Genomic DNA, 22,750 nt, shown 5'->3' on the forward strand with positions numbered 1-22,750 from the left:
AAGATCTACAGCATTGCAACCAGAGGGGCATAGCAGGAAGAAGAGACAGAAAAAGGGGAGAGGGAAGGGGGCTGCTGCTGCTTGGCAGGGGTAAAGAGGGGAGCCAAAAAAGGGATGGCTGGGCCGCAATAGATTGGGGAGGCAAAAAGAGGAAGGGGGCTGCTGGGCAGAGGAATGGAGGAGAAGGGGACTCTTGCCACTGGATATTGGTGGGTGGGGTGAAAGGGGGATGCAAGATAAATAGTGGTGGGGGGAGAGAGGAAGGGGGCATGCAGGGCAAGGAGTGGGGGGAGAAAAAGAGAACTCTGGCCACAAAGTGGATTGGGGTGATGCACGGCAAAGAGTGGGGGAGAGAGGAGTCCGGGAACAGAGTAGAGTTGGGGAAGAGAAGGGATTGCTGGGCATGGGGTAGAGGAAGAGAAAGAGGGGGGTGCTGGGGGGGGGAGAGAGAGAGGTGTGCTTTCTGAAGTTCCCACCACTAAAAGGACAGCTGTACCTTTACTGCTAAAGAAGAAAGTGCTTGGTCAAAGCAGACACTAGTAATTGAAGGGAGGGGGGGCATAATTCTGTATATCTGCCCCAGGTGCAGAAAAAGCTGGTCCCGGCTCTGCCACTTTCTGCAGCTGCTGCTTGTGGGTGCCAGGAATCTGCCACACTCTACCTTTGTAACATCTGCTCATTTTGAGTTGTTTTAATTTTATAGTAACAGAATAAATTATATTCCTCATAATATCAGCTATTTTGCTTTTTTTTTTTTTTGTTTTTAAACTTTGTTTACTGAGTTGCAAACACCAATATAAAAAAAAATAAAAGACTTAGGCACATCAAACTTAGAAAACCAACTCAATCAATAATTTTCTTTACATGTATAAACAATAGAATACTTTCCCAGATATATCCCATACCACACAAACAACCAAACACACGTTTAAACACTAACCATAAAACAGGAAGTACTTCTATGTGGCTGCAGAAAACCATTGACCTAAATACTTATGTGTCAAAAACCACAATTTAAAATAACCTTTGTTAGTAGCCCATTGACGAGGTGTGCTTACAGTACGCTGCTTGAAAAGTTCCATGCCAGCTACCTGCAGCATCAGTTCTGTCCATTATGAATAATTTGATAGATCTGCAGAACTCCACACCCCCAAAAAGATTTTTTTTTTGCTAGCAACAGAGCCACGGAAAAATATTTTGCACCACCCTTAGGGAGGATGGCTGATCTTTCATAAAGATGCAAATAAAGCACCTTCCCAGATCAGCTACCTCACAATCCAGTATATTTTCCAAAAATGTACACATTGGATGCCAGAAAGCTTTTAATTGTGCACATCCGGAGAACATATGACAGTGTCCCTTGTTGTATTTTTCATTTCAAATACAGGTCAGAGTTCCACAATTTCATTCGAGCCCCCAGCTCTCTAGTGTTGTACTCCCTATGTAGCAACTTGTATTGTATCTCCCGCATATTGGCTGACATCAGCGTCCAGTATAGTGATTTGAAGCCATGAGAAGATCTTTAATGTCCAGTTATCCTCTTAGATCTGCACTCCACGCATTCACCAGTTTGGTGATATAATTGCCAACCAAAGCATTCTTCAACATACCCATCCAAACTGAAATTCTGTAAAATTTGGGAATTGTGTTAAATAAGGAATCCTCCACATCTGTGAAAGCTGATAATGCCAGCCCCTCCTTTCCCATGGTCAAACTGTAGTGTCTTACTTGTAAATAAGAAAACAAATACCCTAGGGGAAGTGACCAGGTCTCCTGAAGCTGTTGAAATGTGTACAGGTTGCTGGTGTCAGAGTCAATCAATTGACCTTTACAGTATAACCCCTCTATCCTCCCAGTCCCTACAAACTGCTGATGAAAACCTTGCTGGGAAATCCACATTGCCCCTAAAGGTTAAAAACGATGATTTGCCATTACTGCACTTCATTGCATTCTGTCACCAACACCAGGCCTTCTGAAGGGCAGCCATCCAAAAATTGGAGTTCAGCGTCCACAGCCTATGACTAAGAAGATGTAACAAATTAATAGGGTGGTAAGGATATACATTTGTAGCCATCAATGATTCAGGGTCATATTTGATGTTCATTACTGACCACTCCTGAATATACCGGTAGATCCGGTAGTGCAATCCTCCCTTTTGTCTTATCAAAATACAGTACCCTGTGTTTTCTGCCTTGCCAAATAAATGAGATGAGGAATGAAATTTAGTGATGTCAGATAACTTTGTAGACAGTAAAGAATTTTTGGCAAAGCCCTCATTTTAATCAAAGTCCATCGTTCTAGTAGGGACAAGGGCAGCTCTAGCCAGCACTTCAACAATTTTTTGAGTATGTTCGAAAACTGCAGTGAAATTACAGTGATATATTTCAGGTATAGATGTAGCTAGCATAATTCCCAAATAGCGAAAAGAGGAGTTTGCCCATGACAATGGGAAGGTCCCCGCCCATTCTTTTCATACTGCTGGATGCAGTGGAAAAGCAAGAGATTTAGCGAGGTTAACTTTTAATCCAGAAAAATTCCCAACTGTATAAAACTCAAAATTATGTCCAAACTGTGTTTAGGATTCCCCCAAAAAAAGGATATCGTCTGAGAACAGACTTAAGACTCACCAATTTCTTACCCACTAATAAGCCTTCAAACCCACTTAGAACATAGTGCAATTGCCAACGGTTCCAGGGATAGGACAAACAATAATGGGGTAGATTTTTTTAAAAAGCGCGATCGCGTACTTTTGTTCGCAAAGCAGGCGCAAACAAAAGTACACTGGATTTTATAAGATACGCGCATAGCCGCGCGTATCATAAAATCCTGGATCGGCACGCGCAAGGCTGCCGATTTTGGGCAGCCTGCGTGCGCCGAGCCGCGCAGCCTGCCTCCGTTCCCTTCCCCTACCTAGCCCACCCCCCCTGGCCCTATCTAAAACCCCCCCCTTACCTTTGTCCTTCGATTTACGCCTGCTAGAAGCAGACGTAAATCTATGCGCGCCAGCAGACTGCTGGCGCGCCGTCATCCAACCCGGGGGCTGGTCCGGAGGCCTGGACCACACCCCCGGGCTGGCACCACACCCCCCGGTCCTGCCCCCGAAATGCCGTGTCATTCGGCCCCGCCCCCGACACACCCCCTTCAAAAAAAACCCCGGGGCTCTGCGCACGCCGGCGCGCAAGGGCCCTGCTCGTGTAAATCCAGGCGGATTTACGCGAGCAGGGCTTTTAAAATCCGCCCGAATGGGAATAAAGGACATCCCTGTTGAGTGCCTCTGCAAAGCTGGAAGGAAGTTGGTAAGGAGCCATTAACCAAGAGCTATGCCTTGGTTTGATTATACTAAGTTGCTATCCATTTTAAAAAGGATGGGCCAAAATTATATTGATTCAACACCCAATGGGCCTCTTAACATGGTCAAAAGCCTTCTCCACGTCCAGGCTAACCAACAGGCCTTTTATACCGTGGTCAGTTGTTGCTCTGAAAGCAAGTAAGGCCTTTAACAGATTTGAGGCCAAAAGTCTCCCCGCTATAAAGCCAGTCTGATCCAAAGATATCAAATCCTGTATGATCAAATTAACTCTCTTGGCCAAAACAGCAGATAATATCTTGATATCTTGGTTTAAAAGATATATCTGTCTATAAGCAGTTGGTAAACTTGGATCCTTGCCTTGTGTATGAAGAAGTACAATCTTAGCAAGATTGTGTCCCTCTTCAAAAGACCCCTCATCATGAGACACCTGATACATATCAACCAAAGGTTTGGCACCATTTTTGTCAAAATTTTATAAAATTCGGCACCAAGCCCGCCTAGATCTGGGGCCTTTGCTGATTTAAGTTCAGTTATTACCCTCTGAACTTCAGCTATACTAATGGGAGCCTCTAAAAGCTCCTTCCGTTCTTCTGACAACTGCAGCAAACCCAGGAACTCAAAACATTTTCCTGTGCTTCCATATTAACAGGCCCAGCAGAATATAATTCCCTATAAAAAGATTCAAACACTTTACTTATTGCAGTAGTGGTGGTGCGGGAATTACCTCCATACTCCAACTTGCATATGATAGCTCTCTTCTTGGTATTCTTAATTAACCTAGCCAATAATTTCCCTGATGTATTTCCCCATTTATAAAGATGATACTTATAATACCATATATTAGATTTCTCCTTGGCAGCCAATAAAGCGTTAAGTTCCCTTTTTTGTTTTAAAAAATGGATGCGCCAGGGTGGGCAACATGTTCTGAACATGTCAACTCCTCAAGGCTACAAAAAAAGCAGAAACCCATTCAAACACACCAAAGCAATCGTAGAACAAGGGGATACCTTGTAGATATATGTAAATCTCATAAAAACTCGACATCAGAAAAATGGTGTTTACTTTATTTACATCCACCGCCTCTCGCCACGCAATGGGCCACAGGCGGTATCAGCAGCAGTCACCTTTGATTTCATTCATGTGCTGGTTCGTTCAGTACTCAGAATTGATATACCCAGAATTTCTTTATTTCAAAAAATTATATGATACCACATTCAAAAAGTTATAAATACACTTCCTAACCAAAAAGAAACTATAAACAAAAATTAAAAAAAAGATTAATTCATCTTCAAAGGATGCGCTGTTGACATCCTCAATGCTGACTCCGGAAACAAAACACCCAGTGGTCACCTCTTGTGCTCCTTCTCGGGTTGCTTCCATTATGTGGTCCACATGGTTTTTGATGTACATCGGGAAGTCTAGACGTCCTGTCCGCAGTAGGATGATTGAACATTGCTGTGCCGTTAAAGATGGTAAGATTGAAGCTCCATTGGTTGCCCATTGCCATGAGAAAGGGCATGGATTTACAGATTTCACTTTTGCTGTTTTGGAGGTTATTCACAGTGGTAGCTCGTGAAGGAGATATTGATGCTGTGTTAGTCCATAAAGAGCAACGGTAGATCTATCGCTTGGGCACAGTACAACCTGAGGGATTGAACAAGGAAATTGAATGGAGTAATTGTTAGCTTTGTGTCCTTTTTTTTTTTTCCTTCCTTCACAGATCCCTATATTTATGTCCTGTTTACGTATGACTTTGATTTTGACGTCTCTGACGTTGCGTCGTGTTTAGTGTGTAATTGGTTGTTCTTATTTAAATTGCCCCCCCTTCATCCGCTCTGGTTGAGCGTTTCACCATTATAACTGAATGCATACGCCGATCCCTGCTGCAGGTTTTGAACCTGTAAGGTGCTGTTTTTTAGAATTTTGTGCTGGGTTCTTCAGAATTTATGTGCTAGGTTTTTCAGAGCTTGTATGTTCGATTTTTAAAGCGTTCAAGTTTTGAGATTTGGATGTTTTATTTTGTTCATTGTTTTGTAAAAGTTTCTTTTTTTTTCTTTTCTTTTTTAGACGTATAAACCTTGCGAAGGCTATTTTGAATACCTGTTTAATTGGTCACCCTTGGGGCAGGCGGTGCAGCCAACTAAAACGTGAGCTCATGTCGGGTGTTTTGTTTCTGGAGTCAATATTGAGGTTGTCAACAGTGCATCCTTTTAAGATGAGTTAATCTTTTTTTTTTTTTAATTTTTGTTTAGAGTTTCTTTTTGGTTAGGAAGTGTATTTATAACTTTTTGAATGTGGTATCATATAATTTTTTGAAGTAAATACATTTTGGGGCATATCAACTGTGAGTGCTGAACAAACCGGCACATGAATGAAATCAAAGGTGACTGCTGCTGATACCGCCTGTGGCCCATTGCGTGGCGAGAGGCGGTGGATGTAAATGAAGTAAACACCATTTCTCTGATGCTGAGTTTTTATGAGATTAACATATAGCTACAAGGTATCCCCCTTGTTCTATGAATGCTTTGGCCTCCTCAAGGCTGCCAGCCTATGTGATAGTTCTAGGTATTTATGTCTACCCACTTTTTTTTATGACAAACATTGGAAAGTATGTAACCCCTGAGCATGACCTTTGCAGCATTCCAATAAACCATGGGATTTAGATCAGGTGAATTGTTAGTCTGCCTATATTCCTCCCATTTGTTCTTTAGAAACTGAACAAACTCCTTGTCCTTAATTAATTCAGGTGGCATTCTCCATGAGTAATAAGTAGCCCCCCACCCCAAACATGATTGGGAACTACACTTGTAACAAAGAATGATCAGAAAAATCTGCCTCCAGCATCTCAGCACTGTGTAAAGTGTGAAATAAGGACTCAGCAAAATAATCAATCCACGAATAAACATGATGAACCTGTGAACAAAAGAATTCCATGTTATCTAGATCAGGGGCGCTCAAACCGGTCCTACGGGCCCCCCCCCAGCCAGTCGGGTTTTCAGGATATCCCTGAATATATATGCACCAAATCGCTACTCACATACCTTTTACTTTTTATTTTTATTTTTTTTACACAGAGATACTTGCATTGGTGAGCAGATGGGAGAGTTATTCTATTATTTTAAGTGGAGACCTTAATATCTCTGATAATCCTTTGGTGGACTGCAAGCCCTCAAAACCGCCCAGATCTTCCATTTACCCCAGCATATTTCACATAACTTGTTATCTTATTTACTGTTACTTTTCATGGATGTTTACTGTTAGTTAGTTATTTATTATTTTTTTCATTTATTTATTATTAGTTATTTATTAATTGTTATTTTATCTATTTATTATTTACTTCTTAATTGTTAACATTATTATATATTTTTTCCTGTTATTTTGGATTAACCATGTTCATTGTAAACCGCTAACTTGAAGCGATAGTTACTGTTCATTGTAAACCGGGGTGATATGTATATTATACAGGAACCCCGGTATATAAATCCTTAAATAAATAAATAAATAAAAGGTCAAGCAGATATTGAAGTGGGGGTTTTATCCAGGCAACTATGTCTTTATAGATATGGGGGGAGTGCTGCATCTAGTATGCAGATTCCCTAGGAGCTCAGGTTTGTGACCTCCGCCTAGACTTGCATCATCATCGGAACTCCAGCCATCTTGCTTCTTGACTCTTTTTCATATCTAGGAGTACTGCTGAGTGAAGGTTTCTATCTAAAGCTGTGGCAGAAGTTTTTCTTGAGATGATCTTACCATGTAATGCAAGGACAATCTCAGTTAGTGATGCTTCCATTTTATACCAAGGGATACTGCCGAGTAAAGACTGCATTTAGATTTGGGACTTTTTTGGTGGTGTCAAATTTTAAGCATGCTGGTGATTTGGCTTCTGGGATTTTCTAGCTCTTCTAGTCAGTGAGAATTCTGACATTCTTTGCCTTCTACTTTTTTTTTTTTAATAGTTGTGCACAAACACAGTAATTCACATACATGCATGCATGTCAGTCAAAACAGATCTGTGCCTGGATTTGAAATATTTAAAGGCAGTGAAAACAGACTCAACGATAGGTTGAGCCAAACATAGCAATAATTCAGAGGGCAGCATGCCTTATACTGGGGTATTTCTCCTTTGGTACAGCCTTCCCATAAGGAAGGCTGTACCAAACTGTACCAGACTTCAATCTATCATTATGTTATTTCTAGCTGAGAAGCTGTTTCATCAGTGACTAATGGAGATTTCAGACAGTCTGCTTCAGCAGAGAAGGGGCCAACTAGAAATCTGAGACCTTTTCAACTGAAGATATTGGAATCTTTTAGCGAAGTCTTCCTGAAGCAGAGCTGAATATTGCTGTGTTCTCCGTTAAAGTGTGTCTGCTGCCCTTCTGCTTGAATGAACTTTCACCATTGCAGAGAAGTGCGTCAGCTGTCCTTTTGCAATTGTCTCTGAAACAACTGAAGTTTGTTTATGAACGCAAATGCACTTTGAATCAGATCTGGCAATAGCTTGGATTTCCCTTGTAGATCCACATTGAATTTATCCAAGTGAAACAGCATTTTAATTGTACTATTTTGAAATGATATTGTTGTAATCTGCATCGAACACATTTTGGTAATGATGGGGAATATAAATTACTGTAAAGAAAATAAATATCTGCAAGAAAAGATAAATCAAGGATCCACGGTGGGGCTAACAGTTCAGAATATAGTTGTGCTTCTCTTCCATGAAAGTTTCACAGCATCCAACAGTTCAAAGAAACAAGCAATTAGCTTTTCCCCCGAATTCCAGCATACAGAACAGTGAAGTACCAGGTCTGTAGGGAGATCTTCCATATTAAGCTCTTCAGTCAAATTTTTGAACTGTCAGTGGTTGAGTGCATGACTACGAATAGAGTTGACAATTTACAAAACGGATTTAATAACATGATCTAAACTCAGCTGTTTTGACGTCAGTTGTTCTCAATGAATAATGCAATGGAATGTCCAAAATTCGGGAACTTATACACAAAGGGGCAGATTTTTAAAGGAGTACGCGCTTACCCCCCAAAAACCTGCCCCAAGTTCCCCCTGTGCGCGCCGAGCCTATGTTGAATAGGCTCGGCAGCGCGCGCAAGCCTGGGACGCGCGTAAGTCCTGGGGCTTTCATGGGAGGGCGTGTCGCAGTGGCGCGTCATCCAGGGGCGGGGCCACGGGCGTGGCTCCAGCCCGGGGGCATTTCGGGGGCATGGTCAAGGCCTCCGAAACTGCTCCCGGGCCGGGGAATCGCGCAGCTGGCTTAACTCTTCAAACAAACGGGCCGATACAGTAAAATCGCGGGCGAGCGCCCAGGCCACTCTCCTGTGCATGCGATACAGTATTTTAATTTATTAAAATTAGGGCCGGCGGTAAAAAGAGGCGCTAGGGACACTAGCGCATCCCTAGCGCCTCCTTTTTTACAGGAGCGGCGGCTGTCAGCGGGTTTGACAGCCGACGCTCAATTTTGCCGGCATCGGTTCTCGAGACCGCTGACAGCCACGGGCTCGGAAACCGGACGCCGGCAAAATTGAGCGTCTGGTTTTCGAGCCGCGGGCCCATATTAAAATTTATTTTTTTTTTTACTTTTTTTTAACTTTCGGGCCCTCCGACTTAATATCGCCATAATATTAAGTCGGAGGGTGCACAGAAAAGCAGTTTTTAGTGCTTTTCTGTGCTCTTCCCCGGCACCAGCAAGAATTAACGCCTACCTTTGGGTAGGCGCTAATTTCTTAAAGTAAAATGTGCGGCTTGGCTGCACATTTTACTTACTGTATCGCGCGGGAATAACTAATAGGGCCATCAACATGCATTTGCATGTTGCGGGCACTATTAGGTTCCGGGAGGTTGGACATGCGTTTTGGACGCGCTATTCCCCTTACTGAATAAGGTTCAGGGAGGTTGGACATGCGTTTTGGACGCGCTATTACCCCTTACTGAATAAGGGGTAAAGCTAGCGTGTCCAAAATGCTGGCTAACAGTGCGCGTATCTATTAAAATCCGGCATACTCTTGTTCGCGCGGGCGTACTTTATTAAAATCTACCCCAAAGGCTTTAAAATCTACCCAAAGGGGTAGATTTTAAAAGCCCTGCGGGCCAGCACGCCTATTATGCATAGGCCGCCAGCGCGTGCAAAGCCCTGGGATGCGCGAAAGTCCCGGGGCTTTGCTTTGGGGGGCGTGTTGGGGGCGTGTCGGGGGTGGCACGGCATTCGGGGCGTGACCATGGTTGTGTCCAGAGGCATGACGGTGGTCCAGAGGTAGGGCCGAGTACTCTGGCACAGCGGCCAGTGCCGGGGCAGGGATCTGGCGACGCGCGCAAGTTATGCCTGCCAGAGGCAGGCGTAACTCAACGAAATAAAGTAGGGGAGGGGGATTTAGTTAGGGCTTGGGGGTGGATTGGGTTAGATAGGGGAAGGGAGGGAAAGGTGGGGGGGGGCAAAAAAAAGTTCCCTCCGAGGCTGCTCCGATTTCGTAGCGGCCTCGGAGGGAACAGAGGCAGGCTGCGCAGCTCGGCGCGCGCAGGCTGCCGATTTTACGCAGCCTTGCACGCGCCGACCCCGGATTTTGTTTGCGCCGGTTGAGCAAACAAAAGTATGCGCGCGTACTTTTTAAAAATCTGCCACAAAGGGAATAAATCAACAAAAGTTGTTCTCTGTCTATTCAATTTATAACACACTCAGACAGTAGCACTGTATAAATACAATGTTTTTTTTATTCAAGCAATATATGCAAAAGCTCTATCTAGACATTTTAAAATTTAACTAACCCACACATTCCTCATTCATACCTTTAAAACAATATATAACAAATACATGTAAACATCGTGATTACTAACACTTTTTTCTCATATATATATATTTAATAGCTTTAAACAATTATTCAAATATTTCCTATATCCACTTGCTGACGTAATAATTCTTCTTCATGAATCTTTTGTTTTCAAACTTCTTTCATTTGGGTTTCAAGATATATCTCGTCCGATAAAGATATATTCGTTTCTCCCTCACATAAGGGCTTCCTCAGGGACCAACCCAAAAAACTCTCATCGCCATTGCAATTCTTAAACATTAATTCTTCATCCCCATCCTGGATCTCAAGGGAGTCAACCAGCTTTGCAAGTGACTCGTTCCACCATGAAAATCTTACGCTCGCTGATAATGTCAGTATAGTTGGGGGAGTTTCTTGTGTCTCTGGATTGTCAGAGGCATATCTGCATATTCCCTTCTGGCTGGAGCATCAATAGATTTCTGTGTTTCACTGTTTTGGGGCGACATTATCAGTTTTGAGCGTGAGACTTTGGTTTGGCCTCCGCACCCAGAACCTTCTCCAAGGTCATGGCGGTGGTAACAGCAGTGTTGAGAAAGGATGGCATTCTGGTCCACCCATACTTAGATGATTGGCTAATTCGGGCCAAGAACATGAAAGAGAGTCTTCAGGCCTTGCGCCAAGGTGATCTCCTGGCTATAGGAACTAGGTTGGGAGGTGAACTTGGCCAAGAGCAATCTGCAGCCATCCCAGACAATGGAGTATCTTGGTGTTCATTTTCGACATGAAGCAAGGCAGGGTGTTCCTGCCGGAAATCCGCATTCAGAAACTGATGGCACTGGTGCGACTGTTGACAGAAACAATACGCCTGACAGTATGGTCTTATCTACAGATGCTCGGATTGATGGCAGCCATCCTAGAGGTTGTTCCATGGGCAAGGGCTCATATGCATCCTCCTCAGCGCACACCTCTTGTACATGGGAGTCACATCCTCAGGACTACTCGATTCGGCTTCAGTTACCTGTGGAGATCAGAATCCAACTGCAGTGGCGGCTGCGAGCGGATCATCTAATGAAGGATGTTCCCCTACAAACACCGGACTGGCTAGTACTCACAATGCATGCGAGCCTCCAGGGTTGGGGTGCTCACCATCAGGAGCTGACAGCACAGGAGTGCTGGAGCACAGAGGAGTATCTATGGAGCATCAATTGACTGGAAGCCCGTGCTGTTCGGTTAGCATGCTTGCGATTCTTTGACTAATTGCATGGTCGAGTGGTCCAAATGATGTTGGACAATGTGATGACAGTGACTCTACGTCAATCGCTAGGGAGGAACCAAGAGCCAGCAAGTGTCACAGGAAATAGCCCAACTCATGGAATGGGTGGAAGCACTTCTTCAGATGATCTCAGCCTCATACAATACAGGAAAAGGTAATGTAAGAGCCAACTTTCTCAGCAGACAAAGTCTAGATCCGGCATAATGGGAATTGCAAACAAAGCGTTCCAGCTCATAATGGGCCGCTGGAGCCTCCTGTTTCTAGACTTGCTGGTGACATCACACAGTTTGAAGGTTCCTCGCTTCTTCAGTCGCAGGAGAGATCTAAAGTTTTCGGACATTGATGCCCAGTGCAGGAGTGGCCTGAAGGCAAGTTTCTATATGCTTTTTCTCTGTGGCCCATGTTGGACAGAATGATTTGGAGGTTCGAGAGATACATGGGGTTGGTGCTTCTGGTGGTGCCAGATTGGCTCAGAGGCCATGATATTCAGATCCACAGAGGCTTCTGTTGGACTCTTCTCTCCTATTACCGGTCCACAGGTATCTGCTATGGCAGGGGCCTATTCTTCTCGAAGATCCTACTTGAATTTTGCCTTACAGTATGGCTCTTGAGAGGGCTCAGTTGCTGAAGTGTGGATAGTCCACTGCTGTGATTTCTACCTTGTTTTGAGCGTGAAAGTTCTCCACTTCCTTAGCCTATGTTTGGGTTTGGCGAATGTTTGAGGCTTGGTGTGAGGAACGAGGGGCTCATCCTCGTTCGGTTAAAATCCTACTCAATTTGGATATTTTGCAGGATGGGTTATTTAAGGGCTTGGCTCTTAATTCCTTGAAGGTGGCTCTTGCCTGTTTCCGAGGTCATGTGATTGGTGAACTCTTGTCAGCCCATCTGGATGTGGCCCGGTTCTTGAAAGGGGTGAAGCATCTTCATCCCCTTGTGGAGTCTTAATCTGGTTCTGGTTTTTCTGGCGGGTCCCACCTTTCAACTTACTTCCACTTTTCTTGAGGTTACTTACTAGAGGATGTGTACTGCGCGTACAGTTTCAAACCTGCAGGCTCTGTCTTGCTGGGAACTGTTCCTGCAAGTGACTCCAGGGGTGGTCCAGCTGCGATCTGTTCCATCTCTTTTTACCAAAGGTGGTCTCGGATTTTCACTTGAATCAATCACTTTCCCTGCCGACTCTAGACAGCGAGAGAAACGTGGATGAATATTACCTGTTACGGACCTTGGAAGTCAAGTGGCATATCATGAGGTAATTGGAGGTTTCTAAATCTCTCAGGAAGACGGGCTGGCTGATTATGCTCTACAGTGGGAGTACACAGAGTGAGCCGGCATCCCGAGCTACGATAGCCTACTGGATTTAGGAGGTTATCATGCTGTGTATGTGGATGCTGAGCAGCCGTTGCATAGTCAGGTTAGGGCTCATTCCACTAGGACTCAGGCAGAGATTACTCTGTTGTCTCCTCTTGAGATTTGCCAAGCTGCAACATGGTCCTCCTTACACACGTTTTCCAGGCATTACTGCCTAGATGTGCAGGCCCAGGTGGACACAGCCTTCATGCGTGTGTTGTTGATCAAACCGCCTTGTTCGGGAGTAGCTTTGGTACATCCCATTGGTGTGGATTAACCTGTCTGAATACAAAGAGAGGAGAAATTACTACTTACCTGATAATTTCCTTTTCTTTAATGAAGACAGGCTAATCCACCTTCCCTTCCTTGGCTGCTGGATGGTGGTGCTATTGTCCTCCTGAGTGGCTGCATTTTCGGGGATTACTGGCAAGTGTCAGATCCAGTCCTTAGATTAGTGATATTACACTCCTTGTCTGAGCTCAGTGTTTTCCTGTTCTCTGAGTACTTGAATGGTTGTCTGTTAATAGTTATGTTCATGTATTGTTTAATTGTCCACAGTTGGCTTTTGCAGAGATTACTGGCGGGCTAATGTCAGTGCAGCCCACCGTCAGCTTTGCTCTGTCTCCATCTCCTGGTAGAGGTGCATAACCTGTCTTCATTGGAAAAAAAAAAAAAGGAAATTATATGGTAAGTAGTAATTTCTCCATAACTACAGACCAGTTAGTCTGACCTCTGTGGTGAGAAAACTAATGGAGTCACTGCTAAAACGGAGAATAGTGCAATTTTTGGAATTCAATGGATTGCAGGATCCGAGACAGCATGGTTTTACCAGAGTTAAATCTTGTCAGATGAATCTGATCAATGTCTCTGATTGGTGACCAAGGAGAGCGCTAGATGTAGTGTACTTGGATTTCAGCAAGGTGTTTGACACTGTTCCACACAGAAGACTTTTAAATAAATTGAGCGCCCTTGGTATGGATTCTAGAGTGACTGACTAGGTTAGAAACTGGCTGAATGGGAAGCAACAAAGAGTAGTGGTAAATAGAGTTTTCTCTAAGGAAGGGGTTGTTACTAGCGGTGTGCCCAGGGACACACCGCTAGTACAATCCTTGGACCGATTCTTTTCAACATTTTTGTGAGCAACATAATGGAAGGGTTGTTGGGAAAGGTTTGTCTTTTTGCTGATGATACCAAAATTTATAACAGAGTGGACAGCCAGGAAGAAGTAGAAAACATGAGGAGGGATCTAGCAAAGCTCGAGGAATGGTCTAAGCTCTGGCAACTAAGATTTAATGCTAAAAAATGTGGAGTAATGCATTTAGGATGCAAAAAAAAACCAAGGAAAGGTACAGTATTGGAGGTGAAATTCTTCTAAGCTCAAAGGAAGAGTGGAATCTGGGGGTAATTTTATCTGATGTTCTTAAGGTGGATAAAGTGACAGCAAAAGCCAGAAAGATGCTTGGCAGCATAGGAAAAGGAATAGTCAGCAAAAAAATGGAGGTGATATTGCCCTGTATAGGTCCCTGGTGAGACCTCACTTGGAATACTGTGTATAATTGTGGAGACCGCACCTTCAAAAGGATATAAACTTGATGAAGGTCCAGAGTGTGGCTACAAAAATGGTCATTGTCCTTTGTTCTAAAGCATATGGGGATAGACTTAAAGATCTAAACATGTATACCCTAGAGCAGTGGTCTCCAACCCTGTCCTGGGGGCCCACCAGCCAGTCGGGTTTTCAGAATATCCACAATGAATATGCAGGAGAGAAAATTTGCATGCACTGCCTCCATAACATGCAAATTTTCTCTCATGCATATTCACTGTGGATATTCTGAAAACCCGATTGGCTGGTGGGCCCCCAGGACAGGGTTGGGGACCACTGCCCTAGAGGAAAGGGGAGATATGATAGGGACATTCAAATATCTCAAATGTTTCCATGCACAGGAGGTGAGCCTTTTTTAATGGAAAGGAGGCTGTAGAACGAGGGGTCATGAGATGAGATTGAAAAGGGGGGGGGGGGGGGGGGGTAGATTCAAGAGTAATCTTAGAATATATTTCTTTACAGAGAGGGTGGTGGATGTATGGCCCAGTGGAAGTGGTAGAGACAAAAACAGTCTGAATTCAAGAAAGCATGGGATAATTACAGGAGATCTCTAAGGAAGTGCTGAGAATTATAATACTAAATTAATTGAATGGATGGGGCAGACTGGATGGGCCATATGGTCTTTTTCTGCTGTCATGTTTCTATGTGCTTTTTTTTTGGGGGGGGGGGTGGGGGGGAAGGTTCCAGTACTCACATGCAGGGATGGGAAGGGCACCCACCAACCTGCCCCTTACAACTGGCTGCAAAGCCTATGAAATGAGAACATTGTAAATATTATACCCAATCCTAGAATACCAATATATCTCCCATTTTGAAAACTGAACCAACCAGCGTGCTAGAGATCACTACATGGAAACAACACGCTAGCTCTCTAGCAGCTGCTGACTACCTTTTCTTGATCACAAGACAGAACATGCATAGATAGACCCTTGTCAAATACAGAATATGTTACAAATTAGGAATAGAAATATATACAGGCAAAAACTGAACTAGAAACAAGCAGTGCAACGCTGGGGAAATAGAAACAAAAATGCATTTGTTTCTGTCTCATGCAGCTCCAGCAGAAAACCTCCGCCCTCCCCTGACACACACACACACACACACACACACAAACATTCACACACATACCCTGCCATAAAATAGCCATAACACCACAACAGGTGAACAACCAAAGAAAACCCACATTACCCATTCCAGAAGGTTATAGTCATACAATTCACATGAATAAATCACAAAAACAGCATCCCACTACTAAAAATCCCTATTGTTCATATACATATGATAACCTCTTATGAATTTAAAAACAAAAACAAAACAAAAACCATAAGGCAGGTTCCCATAGCCTTGCCCCTCACATATCATCCAATTTTGGTCAAAGTAACAGAGTAAATGACCGCAGAAAAGAAAGGCCAGATTGGCCCATCCAGCCTTCCCAGTTGTGATTCATCCAGTTTGTGTAGCTGAGCATATGAATTCCCATGTTCAGCCCAACCCCAAAGTTTCAACCTCTTTCCAATCGGTGCCCCCCGTATCAGAGCCAGGCATGCCTAGAATGCTTGGGACTGAGCAGTGGCCTGGATTATTAGTAGGCAGAGCGGGGAAGTCAGGATTCAGATCATGCGTCCTCCACTGATACTCCTTGTGACCTCCAGCACAAGTCACTTAACCCTCCATGGCCTCAGATACTAAATTAAATTGTAAGCTCTCTGGGGAAGGGACCTACTCACTGTACTTGAACTGTAACTCATTTATGGCACAGATTTGGAAAGGTGAGCAATTAAATCGAAAACTCACATTTACCATCTCCACCGCCCCTTCATATTCTAATAAAATTCTTACAAGCTCAACATCAACCACAACACTCAGGTCCCTTCAATGTCTTCTAACCAAAAATATATTTTAATGCTGTCATTTTCTGTGTTCCCTTGGCAAAAGACAGCATCCTGCATCCCACAACCCGGTCCTCTCCCGCCTCATCCCTTTCTGCCTGGCCCTTGCCTGAGCCTCTCGCACCATTCTCCAACCCCTTAAGCCTCCCAAAAGGATCTCAGACTCATGAAACACCTCCTCTGTGGCCCCTTCCTGGGTCCTTCCCCACCCTCTCTCCCCATGAGTCCTTGGATCCACCCTATCCTTCTACACTCCTCCCCAACCCATGGCCCCTTCTGAGGTACTCTCCAGCCTTCCAGTCCCATCCTCTTCTACTTTGAGTGGTCCCAGCAAGAGATCTTCAAGCGCAACTGTAACACAGGGCCTGCACAGCACTCACGGGCCCTGCAATGGCCATGCCCCTTGTCTGGGTTTCCTTGATAAAGTTATCCATGCAGTAAAAGGGGACTGGACTGCAACAGGGCCTGTGAGTGCATGCCTGACACAGGCCCAGTGATGATGTTTTGTGCTATAGCTGCATGTGAAGGTCTCCATCACTGCCACCACTGGGTCCAACACCAGGCTCTACTTGCTTTGCGCAGGTACAGGGTCCTCGTGTGGTATTGGGGCACAGGGCAATTGTCCTGGTTGCCTCCCAACACCAGCCATCTCTCTTCCTTCATGCTTTGCCCAGTGTTGCTTTCTCTTCTTTGCTCTCCCCAATGTTGTTCTCTCTCCATCTCCTTCTTTTCAGTTTCCCCCAAGTCTCTTCTCTCCATTTCCCTAATTCAACCTTCCCCAGTTTTTCCCAGTTTTCAACTTTCCCTATCTCCCTTTTTTCTCTCTCCCCTCACACTTTTCTTCTCTTTCCACCATCTCCCTCTTTTCTCATTTCTGCCCCACCCCACCCCCCTATCCACCATCCCTCCCAAGTGGCTGAATTATTGCTCTACTGGGGTCAGGCAGAAGCAATAGAGCAAGCAGATTCCTTGGCCGGACAGTCACTTCGCCAGGGAACAAAATAGCGTTGTGAAGAGAGCCCCAACAGAAGAACGGCACAGCAAAGACAACCTCAGCACAACAGCATAGTGCGAACACTGGCACTGAGGCAACAACAGACATGGCACAGCCCAGACACCAGTGGGGGAACTACCTGCATGGCTTACACACCAGCAGCAGCAGCGAGGAGTAAAATCGGTCCTACACTAGCAAGCTCCTGCACTTGGCAATTCTCCCCATTTTCAACAGCCTGCCTGCACCGGATGTTAGGAATTATATAACCAGTGAAGCCAGGGTTCACAGCCCGCTGCTGCTCCTTAGGACCTTGGGCACGTCACTTCACTCACCTTCGCCTCAGGTACAAAAAGATTAGGAGCCCTCTGGGGAGAGGGACATATACCTTTACGGTATCTGAAAGTAATCCGATTTGAAGTGTCAGAAAGGCAGAATATAAACTAAAGCTGAACTGGTTATTCCTAGGTCTCTTTCTTTGTTTGACAGTTTCCAGTTCTTGCCCTTGTAAATGATACATGGATAATGGATTTTTGTGGGCCGGTTATGATGTCTGAAAGGAGTAACCACTAGGCTACCCCTCCACTCCCGCTGTCTTCAAAGCAACCAGTCAATGTAATAAAGCAACTCAGAAAGCTAATAGTATGCTTAGTTATATAAGTAGAGCTATTATGAGCAGGAAACGGGAGGAAATATTGCCTTTGTATATGTAGGCTCCTTCGTCTTCAGTTTTAACTGATTTTCATTCATACATTTCCAGATTTTTCCAAAAGTGACAGTTGGTTTAAACCAATTTTTTACCCTACTTTTGGACTGATTAAAGAACGGCTCCAGAGCTGCATTTGCAGCATCTCAAGGCCTCAGAAGCCAGTGCAGGCCAAAACACCTACAGTGTTTCAAGTCCCCTCCCTCTACCAGCAAGGGCGCTCACCCTCCAGTGCCGTCGACGTGCTGTTTCACGTCCCGCCTCCCCCCTCCCACCAAGCAGCCAAAGCACCTGCTGCTTGGTACCGCCAATGCAGCATATGAAGTGGGCCTCACCCAGCGGAAGCACTTCCTGGCGGGCTCCCTGGCTCCACAAAAATAAAGGGAAGCGCCGCAGAGCACAGGAGCCTCCGCAAGCTGCTGCCGAAGGAGAGAGGAGGTAGCTGGAGCCACCGCCAGGAAGGAGGAATGCGGTTGCAGCTAGGGGTAGGGGAGGAAGAGGGAGATTCTCGTTGGGGGTGTGGAGAACGAAAATGAAATGCTAGAAAGGAGATGGGAGTAGAGATAGGGATGCTGCTGAGTGGGTGAAAAGAAAACGCTGCTTAATATTCTTGATTTGTCCTGGCTTCTGTTCATCAAAATAAACTCTATTTAACCCCCCCCCCAAAAAAAAAAAAAAAAGTGTAACATTTTTCCACTGATTTTCCCCAGTATTTGTTCTTGTCGTAATAAACTCTGATAAATTCCTGGGAAATTAAAAAAAAAAAAAGAAATCTGAAAATGAAGGTCCCTGTGTATAATGCCACTTGTAAAATCCCATGTCATCTCATTTCTGGAGGTTGCAGTTTCATAGCGATAATGAGAGGATGGAAACAATTCAGAGGACTACTAAAACAATGTCCCATATCCCAGTCCTCTCCCTCCTGATGCCCCATGTTTTAGGAAAAAAATCCCAGAGCCCCCCTTCCAGCACCCCATGAAACTCTGAAGGCCATCCCTGGACCCCACTTTGATTCTCCTCCATAGGAAACAGAAATATGGCAGAAGAAGACCATCCACAGAAACTATCCAGCTGTGTAATCCCTACCACCCCTGTGAATCCAGAAGGGAGGGGGACATTGAGATACTGAATGGGATCTTGGGAGCCTGGGGCAGGGGTCTTCAGAGATACATAGGGCTGCGGGGGAGCTTGGGGTGTCACGGGGGGGGGGGGGGTTGGGGCACATGTTTTTGTTTTATGAATTGGGTTGAGGGAGAGGAGGGAATTGGGATTCAGGGCACATTTTTTGTTTCTTGCAACTTGTACTTGGAGGGAGGGGAGATTGGGGGACAGGTTTTTTGTTTCATGGTTGGGGCATCGAGAGGGAAGGTGCCTGGGGATCAATATTTTCCTATCAATAGGCTGCTGGAAGGCAGGGATAGGATACCACAAAAGAGGGGGACTCTGGGGTCATTTAATTTTAATGTATAACTACTTCTAGGAGGGTTGTGGAGTGCCAGCCAACCAGTTTTAGCCTGCTATTGTTGTAGCTATATTTGCCTGGTCAAGTTAGGTGGTTAGTCCTGAAAAATCACTCCTAGCCACATTTACGTATACATAAATATTTATAACTTTCTCCCCCACACCCTGGGCCTCCCATTTTTTAACCAAATAAATGTGTCTTGTGCATTTAGGTTCTGATGTACTAGGAGTTTTCTCCCGTTCTGTGTCTGGGGGGGGGGGGGAGAGCTTTATAAATCAGGCTGTTAGCCAGTTAAAGGTGACCAGTCAGAGGGCAATTTTTAACCAGCAAGGTGTAAGCAGCTAATCCCTGAAGTTAGCTGGTTAAACCTTTTAAAAATGCATCCCATGCTATGATGTTACCTCCCCTTGTCTGTTTCTCTCTGTTGCAGGGATCCCACTGCTGGGTTTCCTTTTGCTGTTGCCTGTGAACATCCCTTGGTCTCAGATCGCAGTCTCCTGGCTTGGGGTGGTGCACTACCTTGCTTGTGTCACTCCACAGCTAGGTAGTGTGCTCTACCACGTATTCATGAACCATGAGGGAGGAGAATCAGTCTACCACACGCTGCTTACCCTTGACATGTGTGGGGTCTGCATGGTGAACACTCTCGGTGAGTAGTTACAGACAAGGAATAGGGCAGCAGTGTCCTTATGTCATACTTAGCTCATGCTGGATATGGACCGGGTTTCCATCGTGAATGTGCCAGGTAAACAGTTAATAAGCACAGCTGGGTACAATATTTCTCACTAAGTTATTTTAACTAACTATATATGTGTGACTGTCTAATTGTCACTGTGATCGCTAATGTAGTGCATAGTTCTAGTAGCCATATTGGTCTTGGAGAATCATGAATCTAATATCTTTATCTAGTCCATTATATATATATATTTTTTTTTTTTAATCTAATAGAGCACAATTCAGTTCTTTTTCTTATAGTTCCTAAATATTATAGGGAGCAATTTTAAAATTGCCCACATTATTGCAAAGTCTGTGGGTACCAAGGCTTCAGTTGTAGGGGAATGGCCAGGAACGCAGTTCCGGCCCTTCTTTTCAGGCTTAAGAGACAGAGCGGCAGGAGTGTTCTCTTCCAGTTCCTCTCCTCCTGGCAGTTTGCAGGGAAGAGAAGGGAAGGGGGCGAGCCTGGCGCACACACAGAAGAGAGCTACTTCCTACTCCTTGCCTTCCCCCCTTATTCCTGCAGAACACAGAACAGGCATATAAAAGGTTTGAATCTGCACAAGTTTGAAATCTGTCAGCAGTAGTGCCAACTGTCAAGGCTTCAACCTTGGCCTAGATGAATGGCATTACTACTCACAACTTTCAAACTTGTGCTAATTCAGCCTCTTTTGGTGACCATTACTGAGGGATTAACTTCTGGTAGAACAACCCAGAATGGCATTCTGCTACTTTTATTTCTGGGATCCAAGAAAATGGACAGAGCCAGCAGTGTAAATCAATTCTGGCTCTCCTGCAGCTCCAGAACAGAACCATAGTTGCATGGATCATATATGGCCTCTCTTGGAGGAAGGAGAGAAGAGGAGAGAGTGTTGGAGCTGCTTACCTTGTAACAAGAGCAGCTATATGACTTTGAATCTTGGGGAAATCCACAGGACAATTTAGAAAGCTGTGAGGGAGAATAGCTAAGATACAAAAAGATACGGGGTAACTACCTGTCAGCCCCACTGCTTCTGCCACTCCTGGGTGTATTAACTTCCTGCTTATCACGCAGTTATCTCAGGCCATGCTGCCTCTGCTGCTGGTGACCACCCTGATGAAGGTGAAAGGGCCAAGAGAGTGAATAAGGGTGGGGAGGGGTGAAGAGTGAGTGAAGGCATCAAAGAGTGGGGAAAGAGAGTGATGGGAAGAATGAGGGGGAGAGGCTGTGGGTTGTGTGGGGGAGAGGGGGAAAGAGTGAGTCAGGGTATCAAAGGTGTTGCAGAGTATGAGTGAGGGGATCAAAAAGGGGATTATGAGATTTGAATGAGATGATCAGAGTTGGGGGTCAGTCTGTGAATAAAGTGTTCATACGGGGTGGATAAAGAGTGAAGGATGGAAGGAGATAGGATTGGGTGTAGTGAGAGGAGGGAGAGAGAAGAATATGTGGCATTGCTCCCTTCTTCTCCCAAAGAGGCAAAAAATTGCAGGCCCTATATCCCTGTCCAAGGAGACCAAGGACAGCAGGCAGTGCACACCAGTCTGCTCGTGACCCCCCAATGCAGAGGTGAGCCGGCTGATTCTGGCTTAAAGAAGAGGCCTGTACTTTACCGGCCAAGGAAGGAGAGGAGGAGAGTTGCTGGAGAAGGTGATTTTCTAGGGAGAAGAATGGCTTAAGGATCACCAGGGATAGGGGCTTAGACTTGGGGGTTATAGGAACATTAGTTGGGGGGGGGGGGGGGACGACAAAGAACCACTGAGGAATTTATGTGGGAGGACTGGGGATGAAGTGTGCGTGTGTCAGAGAGTTCACACCCGGCTCCTCCTCCTCCCGCCTCTTTGCACAAGTAACAACCAGCCCTTGCCCCTCCCTCCACAGTTCCCCTTCCTTTTTTTCTACAAATTAATCCCTGGTGGGTTCTTTTTACTCACAGTCTTCACATGAATTTCCATAGATTTATTTGAAAATGCAATCTTGGCACATTATTTTCTTCTCTTGACCTAAACATGCGCTCTAGTGGAACGCCTATCCCTAATGCTGTAGCACATTGTGTGTACTCTTAGCTTGGTAGAAAAATAGGCAGTTTTCCCAAGTGAATCTGTTTGTTTTGCCCAGGTAAATTAATTTTGAAAATTGTCCTCTTAAAGTTTGCCTTTACGGTCAAATGCAGATAATTTATTGATTAGTGGTTTTTCAAACTTTTTTTCTGAGAACTCAGTTCCAAAAAAAACCCACCAACAACAATTTAACTCCATGATCCAAAAAGTAATATCATCTGACTTAAGTTTTCATAAAATAAAATGGAAGGGCAATATTTATTTATTATTTATTTGCAGGTTTTTCTATACTGCCTATAGCAGAATAATCTGTGCTAAGAGGTGAACAAAAATTTCCAACAAAACAATACAAAAACACATATCCTAATACAACATCAAGTAAAAGCCATATGAAAAAGATACGCTTTTAGTTGTTTTCTGAAAGATTTATAGTCAAAAAGAGTTCTCAGGTCAGTAGGTAACTCGATCTACAACCTGGGTCCAGATAAGAGAAAATGCCCTGGAGTAAATAGTCTGAAGATGGTAGGTTTGGTAGAAACGACAAGAGAAGACCTTTATCAGCAGACCTTAAGGACTGCAGTGGAACATACTTTACAAGTTTATTAGCCAAAGAAACAAGGCCAACAGAATAAAGAACTTTGTGTA

The 22,750-nt window shown here is 44.6% G+C and overlaps 1 protein-coding gene across 1 annotated transcript in view; it reads left to right on the top strand.

Annotated features, from left to right (window-relative positions):
• The window catches only part of PAQR4 (progestin and adipoQ receptor family member 4), a 93,782-nt gene that overhangs the window by 61,924 nt on the left and 9,108 nt on the right, over positions 1-22,750 (top strand). Inside the window, exon 2 of the mRNA XM_029606771.1 lies at positions 19,785-20,003. Coding sequence (XP_029462631.1) covers positions 19,785-20,003 — 219 coding nt within the window. The remainder of the gene's footprint in view (positions 1-19,784; positions 20,004-22,750) is intronic.

Source organism: Rhinatrema bivittatum, chromosome 6 (genome assembly GCF_901001135.1).
Source record: "Rhinatrema bivittatum chromosome 6, aRhiBiv1.1, whole genome shotgun sequence".
Taxonomy (NCBI): domain Eukaryota; kingdom Metazoa; phylum Chordata; class Amphibia; order Gymnophiona; family Rhinatrematidae; genus Rhinatrema; species Rhinatrema bivittatum.